General features: G+C 46.2%; 2 protein-coding genes and 4 non-coding genes across 6 annotated transcripts; 1 reads left to right on the top strand and 5 right to left on the bottom strand.

The window, feature by feature from the left end:
• The first annotated feature begins 230 nt into the window (after window positions 1–230).
• On the top strand, window positions 231–3,767 carry Best4 (bestrophin 4). Its single transcript, XM_026397804.2, has 9 exons — window positions 231–382; window positions 470–564; window positions 1,098–1,331; window positions 1,577–1,731; window positions 2,129–2,206; window positions 2,673–2,864; window positions 2,978–3,058; window positions 3,180–3,334; window positions 3,494–3,767. Exons 1-9 carry the CDS (start codon window positions 231–233, stop codon window positions 3,765–3,767), a joined length of 1,416 nt encoding a protein of 471 aa, XP_026253589.1.
• A 4,700-nt stretch (window positions 3,768–8,467) lies between these two features.
• On the bottom strand, window positions 8,468–11,065 carry Rps8 (ribosomal protein S8). The gene is made up of 6 exons (XM_026397762.2): window positions 10,988–11,065; window positions 10,481–10,587; window positions 9,912–10,011; window positions 9,369–9,544; window positions 9,048–9,177; window positions 8,468–8,628 (listed from the first exon to the last, which is right to left on the bottom strand). Exons 1-6 carry the CDS (start codon window positions 10,989–10,991, stop codon window positions 8,519–8,521), a joined length of 627 nt encoding a protein of 208 aa, XP_026253547.1. The 5' UTR covers window positions 10,992–11,065; the 3' UTR covers window positions 8,468–8,518.
• Window positions 8,743–8,811, bottom strand: LOC113189168 (small nucleolar RNA SNORD38). The gene has a single exon (XR_003301615.1). It is a non-coding gene; the product is annotated as a small nucleolar RNA SNORD38 (small nucleolar RNA).
• On the bottom strand, window positions 9,246–9,316 carry LOC113189169 (small nucleolar RNA SNORD38). Its single transcript, XR_003301616.1, has one exon. It is a non-coding gene; the product is annotated as a small nucleolar RNA SNORD38 (small nucleolar RNA).
• On the bottom strand, window positions 10,093–10,197 carry LOC113189170 (small nucleolar RNA SNORD46). The gene has a single exon (XR_003301617.1). It is a non-coding gene; the product is annotated as a small nucleolar RNA SNORD46 (small nucleolar RNA).
• LOC113189167 (small nucleolar RNA SNORD55/SNORD39) lies at window positions 10,676–10,755 on the bottom strand. Its single transcript, XR_003301614.1, has one exon. It is a non-coding gene; the product is annotated as a small nucleolar RNA SNORD55/SNORD39 (small nucleolar RNA).
• Window positions 11,066–17,272: the final 6,207 nt, after the last annotated feature.

Here is a 17,272-nt window from a genome sequence, read left to right as displayed (position 1 = left end):
TCAGCCCTGCTTTGCTCTATCCCATTCTGGCTTCCCCTACGTACTATAGGTTCTGCAGAGCATGGGTTGTTGTGCTTTGTGCTTTGTCTGCTCTGTGGCTTTCCGGCTAGAGGCCTAGGTGTGTATGACCAGAGGTGAGGGGAGTTTCCTCCAGTACTAAAGCTTATTGATGGAAATGCAAGTTAAGGAGAGGGACACCTCTGTGACCTCCTGCCTCAGGCCCCAGCACCATGACGGTTTCATACACCCTCAAAGTGGCAGAGGCGCGCTTTGGTGGCTTCTCCAGCCTGCTCCTTCGCTGGAGGGGAAGCATCTACAAGCTCCTCTACAAGGAGTTCCTACTCTTCATCGCTCTCTATGCTATGCTCAGCATGGCCTACAGGTGAGGATGGGTCTCAGGGCTGGCCTATGGGGGTGGAGGCTGTCTGTCCACCTCCCTCCATCCCAGGCCTACACTTGACCATCCCAGGTTGCTGCTGACCCAGGAGCAGAGGCATGTATATGCACAGGTGGCCCGATACTGCAACCGCTCTGCAGATCTCATCCCTTTGTCCTTTGTACTGGGTGAGGCCCCATTAGTTTTCCCTGGCTGTGTTCCCTAACCTTGGGTTGAGCTGACAGCTCTGAGTAGCACAGCTTAGAGTCAGCCTGAGCAGGTACAAGCTAGGTGCTGAGGGCTGGGTCCAGGGTTTCTCCAGAGCAAGGCCCTGCCTATCACCTGCTGAACCCTCACTCCTCAAAGGCACAAGACACCTGTTGCCTCACAACTCCACTCTTGGTACTGGAAGGGAGCTGGAGAGAGGTGACAGCCCTTTCCCCACCCTCATGGGAAGCAGGTCTTGGAGTCTGGTCTTAAACTCCCACTTCCCCAATTCCTTGGAAGTTTGCATTTCTTCTTTCTCCGGGCCTGGCCTGGCCTGGCCCAGCCCGGTGGTGGGACCAGAGGAAGAGGCAGGGCTCACTGTCCTAGCCTGCCTGCCCCAGCCAGGCTGTGGTTCAGAGCCTGCTGGGAGCCCTCTGGCTTGGGAGGGAGGGCTCTGTGACTCCCAGCCCCTCCATGTTCCCTCTTTTCCCCACTACTCATGGTGGCCCACCAGGTTTCTACGTGACTCTGGTGGTGAACCGCTGGTGGTCCCAGTACACAAGCATTCCTCTGCCGGACCAGCTGATGTGCGTCATTTCAGCCAGTGTGCATGGCGTGGACCAGCGCGGCCGGCTGCTCCGCCGCACTCTTATACGTTATGCCAACCTGGCATCTGTTCTGGTGCTGCGCTCAGTGAGCACGCGCGTGCTCAAGCGCTTCCCCACTATGGAGCATGTGGTGGATGCAGGTGCGTGGTCTGTGGACCTCTGTGTGGGCCTGGCGCACGGGCTGGTTGCAGGTGTCAGGCTCGGGGACTCTCAGGTCAGGGCTTTCCCAAGAAGGCGAGATCTGATCTTCAGAAGGTGCTTCAGGATGCTGGTTTGGCCGAGTTGAAATCGCTGGGTACACAAGGGAGGGCAGCCACATAGTGGAACAGTAGCCTCCCCTGGCGGTCGAGAATGTGTCTTGCACCCACCCACTTCATCTCCACAGGTTTCATGTCCCAGGAAGAGAGGAAAAAGTTTGAGAGTCTGAAATCTGACTTCAACAAGTATTGGATCCCTTGCGTCTGGTTCACCAACCTGGCAGCCCAGGCCCGCAGGGATGGGCGAATCCATGATGACATTGCTTTCTGTCTCCTTCTGGAAGTGAGTTAGCCTAGGTCCAGGTCCCTTGGCCCTCCTCTAATTTTGGTACTTAACACTTAAATGTCTCCAACTAAGTACCACATGCTTTTGGAAGCACATACCTAGTAGCTCATTTAGCCTCATTCACAAATCAGGGAACAGATACTAAGTGGAAAAGCTCAAATCTCGCAGCTAGTTAGCATAAGTGGAATTCATTCTAAGACCTTTTACCTTCAGGGCCTGTGGTTTCCAGGACTTTGAAAGATTGCTTTCCATCATAGGCACCCCAGCCAAATAACACTAGAGAGTAGGTCCAGTCTCAGGCCTATTCAGGCCTGCTTTGTTCTGGGTTCCCCTATTCTCTTCCTAGTTTTTCTCCTTCTCCTCTGCTGACCTCCTCTTCCTGCTTTTCCACCAGGAGCTGAACAAATACCGTGCCAAGTGCAGCATGCTGTTTCATTATGACTGGATCAGCATCCCCCTCGTCTACACCCAAGTAACTGCCTTTCACCTCCCCAGTCCCAGTGCCTATTGCATGTTCTGTGCTGGGTGTGAGATACTGAAGAAAATTAAGAGATGGTCCTTGCCTGGGCCAATTCTGTTCAGTGAAGCTCTGAATAGCCAAGAGCTCATCTTCAAAGCCTCCTTCCAACCTACCAAGATGACCTTATCCTGCTGGTGCTGCTACCCCATTGCATGTTTAATTACTTATCAGACTCCTCCTAGATTCTCAGGGGCAGGGATGGCATTTCTTTTCCTCTTCTTCTTCTTCTTTTATATATATATATTCTTTTAGTTGTAGATGGACACAATATCTTTATTTATTTTTATGTGGTGCTGAGGATCGAACCCAGCACCTCACATGTGCGAGGCAGGGGCCACAGAGCCACAGCCACAGCCCAGGGATGGCATTTCTCTGTGTGCCACTGCACCATACTCGGCCTGGATTTTCCCTTCTCCAGGTGGTGACCATAGCTGTATACTCCTTCTTTGCCCTCTCCCTGGTTGGTCGCCAGTTTGTGGAGCCAGAGGCAGGGGCTGCCAAAGAGCCTCTGGAGCCAGGCCAGAAGCCAGCACCAGCACTGGGAGACCTGGACATGTATGTGCCTCTCACCACACTGCTGCAGTTCTTCTTCTATGCTGGCTGGCTCAAGGTGGGCACTACAGATGGTCATACCAGTCTGTCATACCAGCCCTGGGTCTACTTCAATGTTGGGGGTAGAGTGGGGGCTCTAACTCCAAAAAACACTATCTCTGTATCCTACAGGTGGCTGAACAGATCATCAACCCCTTTGGTGAAGATGATGATGATTTTGAGACCAACCAGCTCATAGACCGAAACTTGCAGGTGAGGTGGGAGTAGATCCAGGGGTCAGTTCTTTGACTTCCTCTCCTAGTCAGCTCTCAGCCTGGATGTGGAGAGGAGAGGAAGGTCCTTGTGACCTGCTGCCACCCTTCTTCTGGTCCAGGTGTCCCTGCTATCCGTGGATGATATGTACCAAAACCTGCCCCCTATGGAGAAGGATCCATACTGGGATGAGGAGCAGCCACAGCCACCCTATACTGTGGCCACAGCGGCAGAGACGCTGAGACCTTCTTTCCTGGGTTCCACCTTCAATCTTCGGTGAGTGGCAGCTGCTGGTCAAGGCTGGACTTGCTTGACCTAGCAGGCTGGTGCCAGGTCCGTGGTCACCCTCTGGGGCACTAATATATCCCAGCCTTCGACTCTGCCCCTGACCTAGTCTGGCCTCAAGTTTCACCCGGTTCACCTTCATGTCCACAGTATGAGCGATGACCCTGAACAGAGCCTGCAGGTGGAAGCATCCCCGGGGTCAGCCCGGCCAGCGCCCGCAGCACAAACGCCGCTGCTCAGTCGCTTCCTGGGAGCAGGAGCGCCCTCCCCAGCCATAAGTCTCCGGAACTTTGGCAGGGTGCGTGGCGCCCCGAGGACCCCACATCTGCTGCGCGTCCGGACCGAGGAGGGAGCAGACCCAGAAGCCGCTGGCTGCATTGAAGAGGAGGCCATGGAGTCTGGGGAAGAGGCCCTGGGGCACTGAGACCTTTCGGCCTGTCCCGCCCCCACCTCCAGCCACTCTCACCTTCCATAGTGCAGGCTGCAGCCGCGCCCCGCCCCCTCCCCCACTTAGAGCAATTTTTCCTGTGGTCCTTGAGCAGAATTCAGGCGCCATCTTTGAGAAATGATGGTGGGAAGCGCCAGGTGTGGAGAACTAGAGCCCAGGTGCAAAGATTAGATTCCTCCTTGCCTGGCAATGGACCTAAGCCAGTGGTCTTTAAGTCAAGCATCACCATCACTGTCTTGTGAGACTGTTAGGCACCGCACCTACCTCTTTAGATACATTGGATTTGGTATGGGGCTCAAAAAGTGACACAAGTCGGTAATCTCAGCACCTGGGGAGACTGAAGTAGGAGGACCCCAAGTTCAAACCCAGCCTCAGTGATTTAGGGAGGTCATAACAACTTAGTGATAGTCTCAAAAATAAACTGCTGGTAATGTAGCTCAATGGTAAAGCCCCACTGAGTTTAATCCCCTAGTAGCCTCCTCCCACCCCCACCCCCCAAAAAATAAGGAGGGCATTTCTAACAAGTTTTTAGATGATGCTGTGCTGCTGGTCTGGGGGTGACAGTGAATCATGCATGAAAGAATGTTTGGAAAGATTATAACTTCCTCACCCTGACAACCTAACTCATTGGGAAGGGGTGGTCAGTATGTGTGCCAGGGAATTTTGCTCTAACTGTAAAGTTGTTAAAAATGAGAATATATTAATTACTTGTGCAGATTGAATTGGTATGTGCACAGTAGATGTAGTTCATGAAATGAGTTTGGGAGGGCTGAGGATATAGCTCAGGTGGTAGAGTGCTTGCCTTGCATGCACAAAGGCCCTGGGTTAGATACCCAGCACCCCCCCCAAAAAAGGGTTTGGGAATATGCCCTGGAGACTGATTGAAACAGCCATATGCCACCCACCCCCAGACCTTTTTTTTTAATCAAATGACTTTTTTTTTCTTTTTTTTGAGAAAGAGTTTTTTTTTTTTTTTTTAAAGAGAGAATTTTTTTGAGGATTGAACCTGGGCCGCACGCATGCTAGGTGAGTGTGCTACCACTTGAGCCACATCCCCAGCTAGGCAGGCACAACATCTTTGTTTTTATGTAGTGCTGAGGATCAGGGCCGGCTGCCAGCATGCCAGGCAAGCATGCTACCGCTTGAGCCACATCCCCAGCCCAACCACCCCCAGACCTTAAGCTCCCTGTGGTATTCCCAACCAAACAGGAGAGAACCCTTCTAAAGGGTAGAATCATGAGACCATCTCCATGGTGTGCCTGCAATGCTGGGAGTATTCAGTTGAGGGGAACATAAAGGCCTTGTGGAAAAGGCCCATAGAGGTTGTAATTATAAAATGGGGCTCCTTCTAAGCTCTAGTCACTACATAAAGAATATAGTGAAGGGGCTGGGGATGTGGCTCAAGCGGTAGTGAGCTCGCCTGGCATGCGCGGGACACTGGGTTAGATCCTCAGCACCACATACAAAAAAAGTCGTGTCCCCCGAAAACTAAAGAATATTAAAAAAAAAATTCTCTTAAAAAAAAAAAAACATAGTGAACAACAAAACTGTTATGTTATGGCTTTAGAATTACTACCAGAAAGCTGGGAATATAGCTCAGTTGGTAGAGTGCTTGCCTCGCATGCACAAGGTCATGGGGTTCAATCCCCAGCACCACCAAAACAAAAGGGAAGATGATTACTGAATGCATTTTCTCTTTTTTGAGGCTCTAGAGATTGAACCCTGGAGAGCTCCGCCACTGAGTTATATCCCCAACCATTTTTTGAGACAATGTCTTGCTAATTTGCCCAGGCTGCTCTTGAACTTGCCAGCCTCCTGTCTCAGCCTCCCTAATGGTCAGAACTATAGATGTGTGCTGAGGGCCATTACCAAGTAGGTATGACGCATCATAATCCTTGCCAGTGTACCCCATGTTAAATGGACTTGCCTTGGAAATTTGCTGCGACCTTGCTTGTGTGCTTTAGTAAGATGACCCTGCTCAAGGTGATCGAGGGTGGATCCAGGTTTGAGGAAGTATCCTGCAGGTTTGAGGAAGTATCCCGGTCTTTGGGTTTAAGGCGTTTCCCGGTTTAAGAATATGGGTTTTAGGGAAGTTGAGGTTGAAGATTATTGCTGCTGGGATTAGGGTGTTCCTGCGGCTTGTTGAGTTCTCGTGAGATTAAAATGGGATTTGGAAAAAGCCTCGTGGAGTAGGATTTGGGATCGGACATATTGGGATTGCCCCTGAACATGTGTGGAGGCTGGTGTGAGATCGGGAATAAAGAATTGCTGTTTGAACCTACAAAGCTGTGGTGCCTCCTGATTCTGGTGCCCCCCAAGACATCGGCAGATGTGTGCCATTAGGCTTTGCAATACTGAACACCTGTTTCCAAATCCATTTTTTAAATTTTTAGGCGTTGAGGTTGGACCCAGAGTCTCTTTACAAGCCTAGTTCTTTTCCTTTTTATAAGACAAGGTTTCTCTAAATTGCTGAGGCTGGCATTAAAACTTGTGATTCTCTCACCTTGGCTTCAGATTACAAGCATGTTTTCCAAATCTATAATGTGGAGACATAAAGAACATATTTGTTCAGAAGGCATTTAAGGTTTTTGCAGGTTTCATGGAGGGAGATATTCTTGCTCCACGGTGACAATCATCATCATGGAGGACATAGAGATGGTGAGCAGGTACATTCAAGACCCATCAAAAGAACATAGTGATATTTTTGTTGGATTATAGATAGAAGAGGGGAGGAGTAAGTTGAATACTGGCTACTTGGGAGGCCGATAGAATTCCAAATTCCAGGGCAGCCTGGGCACTTTAGCTAGATAGTCTCAAAGCAGGTCTGGGAATACTGATCAGGAGAGGGTTTGCCTAATGTGTGGGAGGACCTGTGTTAAATCTCCACTACCCTGCAAAAGGAAAAAGGCGCGGGAAATGCTGAATGTTCCTTTGCTATGCTTGAAACACAACTCAGTAAACTTTAGTTAATATTAAGGTAGTGAATTAAGATGAAATATTAGGTGGGAAAGCAGGGCCTTGTTTCACCAGAGCCAATAGTAAGGTTTTAAACAGTTCTTAGGTTTTTGTTTAGACCTCAAGAGCAGTTTTTGTGCCCAGAAGAGGTTTTTCTCCTGATCCACCTTCCAATCATCTTTCTTGGATTTTACGCTTCTTTATCTATTAAAATATGTACTTTAGGGGACTGGGGTTGTGGCTCAGTGGCAGAGCGCTCCCTTAGCTCATTTGAGGCCCTGGGTTCGATCCTCAGCACCACACAAAAATAAAGGTATTTTGTCAAACAACTAAAAAATAAACATTGAAGAAAAAAATATGTATTTTAGCCAGGTGTGGTGACACACGCACACCTGGAATTCCAGTGGCTTGGAAGACTGAGAAGGAGAATCACAAGTTCAAGGCCAGCCTCAGCCAACTCATCAAGACCTTGTCTCAAAAAATAAATAGGGGGCTTGGGTTTGTGGCTCAGTGGTAGAACGCTTGCCTAGCCATGTGTGAAGCACTAGGTTTGATTCTCAGCACAGCATATAAATAAATATAAGGGCTGGGGATGTGGCTCAGTGGTTGAGCACCCCTGGATTCACTCCCCGGTACCAAAAATAAATTAATTTTAAGGAGGGAGGGGCAGCTGGGTTGGGGATATAGCTCAGGGGCTAAACACCACTGGGTTAGATCCCAGAACCAAAATAAGTCTTTTAGCTGGTGCCTATAATCTCCACAAAGGGATGCAGAGGCAGGAGGATCACAGGGTTTGAGACCCTCTCTCAAAATAAATGGTTTCAGGGGCTGGGATTGTGGCTCAGCGGTAAAGCGCTAGCTTAGCATGTGCAGGGCCCTGAATTCGATCCTCAGCACCACATAAACGGAACAGAATAAAGGTATTGTGTCCAACTACAACTAAAAAAAAAAGTTTCAACTTATGACCCCGCCTTAGCTTTCTGAGTTCCAGGAATGTTCCACCATGCTGAGCAAAATGCTAACATGGTAGGCTGAGGAGAAAGAAATCTCCAGCAATGCAGAAATTACATGGAATCAAAATCTTAAAATTTTGCAAAGGGGGTAAGCGATTATTACAGTTCAAAAGATGACAGACATATTAACTGATTATATGTATTTCTGAAATTTTTTAGTTGTTAATGGACTTTTGTTTATATGTGGTGCTGAGAATTGAACCCAGTGCCTCACACGTTAGGCAAGTGCTCTACCACTGAGCCACAACCCCAGCCCACTAACCTATTCTTATATAATCTGCTCCCAGAAACCTCTATGAATACAACTTTAAGGTTTCTAGATCATCCATTTGTCCAAGTTGTAAACCTGGCTGTAAGTAAACTCAGCATGCATAAGGGACTAACTATGATCCTCAGCATGATCATAATCAAACCCTTACAACACAGGTCCAAACAGGAAAGGGTACAGTATCTTTAAAATTCCCCAACACAGCTTCCATTGGGCCTGCACATGATATCTCTATGTCCACTGAGACCCAGTAAGAAACAATAGCCCTACTATAGAAATGTACAGTCCACACAGCTTAATAGGCTGGGCCTTCAGGGAGATATGAGGCCAAAGGGAACTCCACAGTGGAATGAACCTGGGTCAGGATAGAAGGTGAGATGAGGGGCTCCACATTATCAATAGGAAAAAAGCCAAATTTCAGACAACATGAACACAGGACATAGAACAATAAACACCTTTATTACACCAGCTAAGACAGAAGGGAGAAGGACTTATTTGCCCTTCCGAGCTTTGATTTTCCTCAGATAGAACTCCAACTCCTTGCCTTCTAGAACATAGCCATCTGCTCGGCCACACTGTCCTGGTCTTGATGCAATGCAAGCTGTAAGAGATTATGTGGCCCTTAGTGAATGACAAGAAGCCCCACCCACCTACATATATCCTCTGAAAAGATCCACGTTGTCTGGAATCCTGGGGGCAGGCATGAAGCCCACTGTCTCTTCAGATACATTTTATCATCACTTCAAGTCAGTAGCAGAACTGGACAAAGTTTTCATCACTGAGACAGCCCCCTCAATGCCTGGGCTTCCCAAAATACTCCTGAAACTAGAAGCCAAGCTGCAAGGATATGTGGATATACCCTTCCTACCCACAATTTTACATTTCACCTTCACACTAAGGTCCAATTATCATTAAACTCCCCTGATGAACCTTTCAGATAAACATGCCTGGCAGTCAAATCAACAGAGGGCACAATGCATCTTTGTGACTCCCATTTCCCCAATACAACAGCCATCTCACCAAGAAGCTTGCCCTGCTGGAACTGCTCCTCAAGAAGAGTGCTGATTTTTGCATTCTTCTTCCTTTCATCATACTTCTTTTGAATTTTCTTAGACCGCTTTTTGTTTAATATTTCTTCCTCCTCAGGAGTCTGAATAAAAGGACACATATGGATTAGCTCAGGAAAGTCATCAGAACCTTCTTCAGCCCAATACCTGCCCTCCTCAGCATTAAAGGCATTCATCTCTTTCCCTTCAGCAGCAGAACTGGACAGAGTTTTCATCACAAGAAGGCTCAAGTCAGGCAGCCCTCCCCCTAACCCACACAGGGAGTGGCACGTACCAGCTTGGCCCCCTTCTTGCGGCCCAGGGGCAATGCATAGTGGGACTCGTACCACTGTCGGTATGGTGTGCTATCAATGAGCACAATGCAGTTCTTCACCAGGGTCTTGGTGCGGACTAGCTCATTATTGGATGCATTGTAGACAACATCAATGATCCTTGTTTTCCGAGTACAACCTGCTCACAAGAGAAATTCAGAATCAAGCCATATAAACCAAGGGCCAATTGGCCTTCCCTTCCCAAGTAGGCACAGAAGGAGGGAACTCTACTTCACTCAGCCATGTTCATCAGCTCCTTTTCCACAATCCCATCTTTTCCTAGAGATGTTTGACAACCACCCTCTAAAGATCAGCTCCAATCCCTCAGGATATAGGCAGAATAATCGAGATAGAAAAAACTCTCTTGCTACCTCAAGGTCTTTCAGCAAAGAGGAACTTCCAAGTGCTTTGCTCCAGAGTATGCAGTTCTCTTCTAAAAACACTTACAAAAGCTTAGCCAGGCTTAGGTGTTAAGTTTCCACCCACTTCTGAAGGGCCCCACTCACACTCAGAGCCCCAGGAGAAGTTCCCCACATCCAGCCTCAAAGCACGATACTTCTTGTTGCCTCCTCGAACTCTGACAGTGTGTATCCGACGCGGTCCAATCTGCAGAATACAAGGAGACAAGAACTAGGTTATCAAGGAAAGCAAGACAAGCAAGGGAGGGGAACCTGGGCTCAAAGGAGGTAACTGTCAGTGTAACTATGACAAGTCCTTCCACTGGCAAGTGGCACACAGGTGACCAATACGGCCACAACCACGCCTAAGGATACTTTTTTCATCATTCTAGTTACCTCCTAAGAAAAAAACCTGAGACCCAACAACACAAGAAATGCCCACCCTTCCCGGAACTGATCAAGTCGCTGCAGGCAACTGTCTCTATCAGACAGTAAACTCGGGGGACCAAGTCCATAGACCATGCGTTAATTTAGCATTTATTCAACATATAAAGGTAGGGAGGCCGCGCAGTCCCTAACATCAGAACCCAAGAAAACCCACCACCACACAGACCCGAGTACATAACACAGTAGAGAGAAGCGACCTTTCAGGCAATAAGGCCCAAGCACGCACCTACCTTAGTGTTGGCAGCAGGGCGTCCCAACTCATACTTCCGCTTCTTGTGGTAGGGCTTTCTCTTGCCCCCAGTCTTGCGGCGCTTGTGCCAGTTATCCCGAGAGATGCCTGTATGTGGAAACGGGGACGGAAGCTTGAACGGCTGGGGCTCGGTGCCGGTGACTCGCACGCTCCAGACCTCCCGCGCCCGGCGGGCCGCACGCTCAGCTCTCCAAGGTTGGCTTCCCCACTGCTTAGTCGGCAATATGCAGCATTACCAAAGTGTCATCATACACGTGCGGCCCAGCCATTGCTCTTTCCCGCGGCAGCCATTTGATGCCGCTTGTACTCTGGCTCCTCCGTAGTACCCCCACCAAGCCCCCGGGACTCTAAAACCAACAGGCCACCCCCTTCACGGCTGATTGTGACCGGAGATTGGGGCGCCTCCAGTTCCAAACTCGCCGTGGGGCAGGATGGCGCTGGATTGAGATCACCCCGGTCCTCAGCCCCAACTCAGAGAAACACTCACCCATGGCTCGGCGCCGGCTGGAAAGAGGAAACGCAAAGCTTCACGGTCCAGTTTGTGAGACCCTGCCCCGCCTCCTTTACGTCGCTTCCGGGCGACGTGACTTACGCCTGTGCGAGTCTAGCCAATGCCTTAACTCCGTCGACCCAGTGCTCTTGGCCGCCTGTAGGCAGACTCGGGGAACGTTCCCCGGGCAGTTTCGGTAGATATGGAGGAGTTTAGGGCACTACTGAGCATGATTCTAATTCTGTTTTATTTTCTTTGGTGCCAGGGATTTAATTTAGAACCACTGAACCACTCCTCAGCCCTTTTCACATTTTATTTTTAAAAACGTAAGACAGATCGTTAAGTTGCTTAGGGCCTAGCTCAGTTGCTGAGGCTGATGGCTTTGAACTCGCGATCCCCCTGCCTTAGCTTTCCGAGCCGCTGGGATTACAGGCGGACGCTGTATTTACGTTTTTGAAAGATTAGTTTCAGAAGGTACTCCAGTGGTCTAGAATGGATGGTACTGATGAGGCGGCGTTGGAAAAGGCTGGAAGGCAGTGGAGACGGTAGACTTCGGTTTTGTTTCCAAGGGTTTGGTGATAGGTACATGGGGGTGAAGGAGAGGGAGTCAGCAAAAAATTCTTTTAGTATCTCTTTTGTTCAATTTGATGAATATTGGTGTCATTTAACAACACAGGGTAGGCTAAGTTAGCTGTTCTGGACGTGTTCATTTTTGAGATCTGAATGAATCATAAATGGCAATGACAGGTAAGCTGAATATTCATGTCTGGTCATCCTTATAGAAGAGATATAGATAGAAGGTGTTATTTCTGGTGCCACTTAATTACACTAAAATTCTAAATCACCAATTGAATCTAATCTGACCTCCAGAGACATAGGAAGATAGATAATAGCCAAGTTTCCCTAACAGGCCAGTTTCAAATAGGCCCAGTGAAGTTCCCTTTGGTTTAATCCTTACCAAAAAATAACCTGGTGTTAACCAATCAATTATTTTTCTATGATTCTGTCAGTCCTTTTCTGCCTATAGCACCAACTTCTTCTGCTCAGCTCATTGGAACACATTCTATTTTAGAGAATGAAGTGTTGCTCAATTCTAGAACTTCAAATAGAGCTAATTAAGGTCTTTACATTTGCTATTATTTTGTCTTTTGACACATGAAATACTGTGCTTTTGGGTTTTTTTTTTTTTTTGAAACGTTTAAAAATATAAAAGCCATTCTTAGCTCATGGGCCTTGTCAATGAAAAGTGGTTTGCCAACCCCTAGCATTAAGAAATTGACAGCTTGGGCTGGGGATGTGGCTCAAGCGGTAGTGCGCTCGCCTGGCATGCGTGCGGCCCGGGTTCGATCCTCAGCACCACATACCAACAAAGATGTTGTGTCCGCCGAGAACTAAAAAATAAATATTAAAAATTCTCTCTCTCTCTCTCTCTCTCTCTCTCTCTCTCTCTCTCTCTCTCCTCTCTCACTAAAAAAAAAAAAAAAAAAAATTGACAGCTGGGTATGGTGGCACACACCTGTAATCCCAGGACTCAGGAGGCTGAGCCAGAAGAATCATAAGTTTCAAGCCAGCCTCAGCATTTTAGTAAATCCCTAAGTAATTTGGCAAGACAAAGATGTGGTGTCTGCTGAGAACTAAAAAATAAATATTAAAAAAAAATTTTAAAAAAGAAAAAGGGTTTGAGATTGAACCCAGTGGTCAAGTGCCCTGGGTTTAATCCCCAATACTGAAAGAAAAAAAAAAAAAGGTGACTGCCAGGCACAGAGGCTCTCACCTGTAATCCCAGCTATTCAGGAGGCTGAGTCAGGAGGATCAAAAGTTTGAGGACAGCTGGACAACATAGCAAAACTCTGTCTCAAACTTAAAAAGGTCTTGGGGTCGGGGATGTAGCTCAGTAGTAGAGAAGTGCCTCATGCGTGCTGGACAAGCACTCTGCCACGGAGTTGCAGCTCTAGCCCCTTGATTGATTTTTATCAAAAACTATAAAGAGAATGGGAAGTTGAGAAATAAACAGTATGTAGACAATTATTTGAGAAGAATAACTTCAGAGGGGAAGATAAATTATATAGTGACTACAGAGGAAGAATGCAGAGGGGACGTTTATTTTTTATTTTATTTTTTTTTAGTTGTTGATGGACCTTTATTTGCTTATTTATATGTGGTGCTGGGAATTGAACACATTGCCTCACATTTACAAGACAAGCATTCTACCACTGAGCTACAACTCCAGCTGCAGAGGGGAAGTTTTTTAAGGGAGTAAACTGATGTATAGGTCCAACTACACTAAACTCCAGATTCTATCTCATTCCTCGGCAAGCACTCTACCACTGAGCCACATCCCCAGCCCTATCTCTCTCTTTTGGAAGAGATTCAACATTATCCCTTCTTTATCTTCAGTTTCCACTAGGTTTACAGTATATTCAGAATAAGATCAATATTTCTTACCATGGCCTAGAAAACTCTGGGAGTATCAGGCCTCTGCTTATCTCTTCAACTGGTCATTTCCTACCATTCCTCTTACTCCAGGCATACTTACCTTGCTGCTCCTGTTTTCAGGCCTTAATGCTCTGACAGGAAAAGCTCTTCTCCCAAAGGAGGAATTTCTTTCTTTCTTTCTTTCTTTTTTAAAGAGAGAGAATTTTATTTATTTATTTATTTATTTATTTATAGTTCTCGACGGACACAACATCTTTGTATGTGGTGCTGAGGATTGAACCTGGGCCGCATGCATGCCAGGCGAGCGCGCTACATTCCCAGCCCGAGAGAGAATTTTTTAATATTTATTTTTTAGTTTTCGGTGGACACAACGTCCTTATTTTACTTTTATGTGGTGCTTAGGATCGAACCTGGCGCCCTGCGCATGCCAGAGGAGTGCGCTACCGCTTCAGCCACATCCCCAGCCCCCTGGGAGGAATTTCTGAGCCTGCTTCCCCCTCCTTAGTACTGGGGATTGAACCCAGGGGACTCTACCATAGAGCTACATCTTTTATTTATTTATTAATTAATTTATTAATAATTTCCATTATTTAAGTTTTTTTCACAATACCTTTATTCTATTTATTTTATTTTTATGTGGTGCTGAGGATCAAACCCAGGGCCTCACACGTGCTATGCAAGCACTCTACCACTGAGCTATAGCCCCAGCCTTCCTTTTATTTTTTGAGACAGGGTCTTGCTAAACTGTTGAGGTTGGCCTTGAACTCGCAGTCTTCCTGCCTTAGCCTCTCAGGAAGCTGAGATTACAGGTGTGCATCAACCTGCATTCCTGTGACTGGCCTGAGTCTGATTCCAAAAGTAGCAACACTCATCTTTCTCTACCCATTTAATACTGCCTCTAACATTTTTCATGCTTATTATCTGTCTTCACCAAAATACACATGAGGGTAGAAACTAAATTCTAAAACATAGAATAGTGTCTATCATTTAGTAAACACTCAATATTAATATCTAAATGACACAAATATTTGAGCAATCTGTTGTTCTACTTACACTGTGTTCACCCAGTTTTCCTATTAGATTTTGAAATACACCTTATTAATGCAATAAGTGGAAAAAACAATCACTTTGAAACAGAAAAAACACTTAACAAAATCCAGTACACTGCTGGGTGCAGTGGTTTATCCCTATAATCCCAGTAGTTCAGAAGAAAGGTGGGAAAATTGCAAGTTATAGGCCAGCCTTGGGATTTTAATGAGACCCTGTCTTAAATTAAAAAAGGGTGGTGGTGGCTGGAAATGTAGTTCAGCAGCAAAGCATCACTGGGTCCAATCCACAGTACTGCCAAAAAAAGAAAAAGAAATGCAATATGCTTTAGTTATAAAAACATTCAATAAACTAGAAATAGAAATTTTGGATGGGGCAAAGGGGAGGGGGATAGGAAAGATTGTGAAATGAGATGGATATCATACCTAGGTACATGTATGATTGCATGAATGGTGTGACCCTACTTTGGGTGCAACCAGAGAAGTAAAAAATTGTGCTCCATTTGTGTTCAATGAATAGAAGAGTATTCTGCTTTTATGTATAACTAATTAGAATAAACAAAAAAAGGGAAAAAAAGACATAGTGTATTATTTTGGTTAGGAAATAAAGTATTGAAAACAATGTAAAAACAACTAGAAATAGAATTGAACTTCCTTGACCTGATAGACTGTCTACAGGTGGGTGTGGTGGTGCACGCCTGTAATCCTAGTACCCTAGGAGGTTGAGGCAGGAGGATCATGAGTTCAAAGCTAATCTCAGCAACCTAATGAGACCTTGTCTCAAAATAAAAAGGTCTGGGATTGTGGCTCAGTGGTTAAAGTGTCCCTGGGTTCAATCCCTGGTACCCCTGGCCCCAAAAAAGTATATAGTGATTCCCCAACTCTCAATACTAAAAACTACTGAATTGTACATTTTACATATTATGGTATATAAATTGTATCACAATAAAGTCATTTCTTTCACCCAGGATTCAACCCAGGAGCATTTTTACCAAACTAAGTTGCCAGCCCTTTTAATAGTTTGAGACAAGGTCTTGCTAAAATTGCTGATGCTGGCCATGCACTTGTGATTTTCCTGCCATGGCCTCCCAAGTCATTGGATTACAGGTGTGTGCCACAGCATCTGGCTAGCTTTTTTCAAGGCCACAGAGTGCCATTTCTGTTAAGCTTGTGATTAGCCAAATTTTTAAATCCAGAAAGCCAGAATGTGACACTTCAAATGTATAGGATTCTCTTACTACAAAGTAGAAAATGCCCCTATTTTTCAATCAAAGGGAGGGATTGAGAATACAGCTTAGTGGTAGAGTACTTGTCTTGCAACATGAAGCTCTGGGTTGGATCCTTGGCACTGCAAAAACAAACAAAAAACCCAGGTTGAGGGCTAAGACCAGGTCCAGCCAACCTTATCATTCTCTGCTTTTTGTAGCAGCCTGCATAGCAATTGCTGCTTGCCATTCTCATACTGAGAGAATCCTAACCACATAAATGTGGTTCCTGGGTTTAAAACCCTTCTTTGTGGATACCTCATTATTATTTAGTTAGTTCATACTCCATGACACAGAATCTGGTCCTTCATTTTGCAAACTACTCATGGCCTATGCTTGGACTCTCAGTCCAACTTCTCAATTTTCCAGGACCAAACTGGTGTTGCCTTTCAGATCTTTTTCTGTCTAGTAAGTTTTTTTTTTTTTTTTTTTTTTTTTTTAACCAGGGATTGAACCAGAGGCTCTTAATCCCTGAGCCCTTTTTCAAACAGGGTATTGCTAAATTGTTATGGCTTTAACATGTTGTTGAATGGCTTTGAACTTGCAGTCCTCCTGCATCAGCTTCCCAGAGCTGCTGGGATTATAGGTGTGCATCACTATGCCAAGCTCAAGTGTTTTCTTGTGAGGGTTCCCAGACTCTTAAAGTGACTTGAGCAGACCATAGCAGAATACTATCTCCTGGGCTGGGGATGTGGCTCAAGCGGTAGCGCGCTCGCCAGGCATGCGTGCGGCCCGGGTTCGATCCTCAGCACCACATACCAACAAAGATGTTGTGTCCGCCGAGAACTAAAAAATAAATATTAAAAATTCTCTTTCTCTCTCTCCTCTCTCTTTAAAAAAAAAAAAAAAAAAAAAGAATACTATCTCCTTTCTACTTATAATTCCTGTCCCTTATAGTATACTGGAGCCTACTATAAATAGGCTACAAATAAGGTAGAGGTTGGAATCTTCCACATGTTACTGATACTAGATGTGGATTGACCTTTTTTTTGGGTACCAAGGATTGAACTCAGTGGCACTCGACCACTGAGCCCCATCCCCAGCCCTATTTTTATTTTGTATTTTATTTAGAGACAGGATCTCACTGAGTTGCTTAGCGATTCGCTTTTTGTTGAGGGTGGCTTTGAATTCATGATACTCCTCCTGCCTCAGCCTCCTGAGCCACTGGGATTACAAGCGTGTGCCACCACGCCTGGCTGGGTTGACCTCTTAAGAAAAGTACAGAATCAGCACTACCCAGAAGCCAAAGTTTGTGTGAAGTACTTGTTCCCAGAAGGCTCAGACATATCCCAGTCTTTTCCCACAAACTACTCAAGAGGCTGATTTAATTTCTTTTGCTTTATTTGCTTTATTGTTAGACACGATGTACAAACATAAAACAGAAAGAACAGCGATACTCTTGGGCCTAAAAAACTGCAAGGAAAGCAGAGATCCCTCCCAGAAACTTTTCTTAAAGTACAAGACATTTAAGTGCTCGGGCCAAGGGTGTGGAAGGCAGGCCAGAGCCAAGAAAGAAATGGACTAAGGCTCCTTTT

This window comes from Urocitellus parryii, chromosome 11 (assembly GCF_045843805.1).
Source record: "Urocitellus parryii isolate mUroPar1 chromosome 11, mUroPar1.hap1, whole genome shotgun sequence".
In the NCBI taxonomy this organism is placed as follows: domain Eukaryota; kingdom Metazoa; phylum Chordata; class Mammalia; order Rodentia; family Sciuridae; genus Urocitellus; species Urocitellus parryii.
This window is presented reverse-complemented; position numbering and strand designations above follow the sequence as displayed.

Bases quoted from the DNA above. Each gene is read 5' to 3' on its own strand.
- Best4 (XM_026397804.2), top strand. From the start codon at position 231: ATGACGGTTTCATACACCCTCAAAGTGGCAGAGGCGCGCTTTGGTGGC. The intron at 565-1,097 runs GTGAGGCCCCAT...GTGGCCCACCAG, and splicing joins CCCTTTGTCCTTTGTACTGG to GTTTCTACGTGACTCTGGTG. The intron at 3,335-3,493 runs GTGAGTGGCAGC...TCATGTCCACAG, and splicing joins GGTTCCACCTTCAATCTTCG to TATGAGCGATGACCCTGAAC.
- Rps8 (XM_026397762.2), bottom strand. The intron at 9,545-9,911 runs GTGAGTGGGGCC...TCTTGTGAGCAG, and splicing joins CTTCTCCTGGGGCTCTGAGT to GTTGTACTCGGAAAACAAGG. The intron at 9,178-9,368 runs GTACGTGCCACT...CCTTTTATTCAG, and splicing joins GCAAGAAGGGGGCCAAGCTG to ACTCCTGAGGAGGAAGAAAT.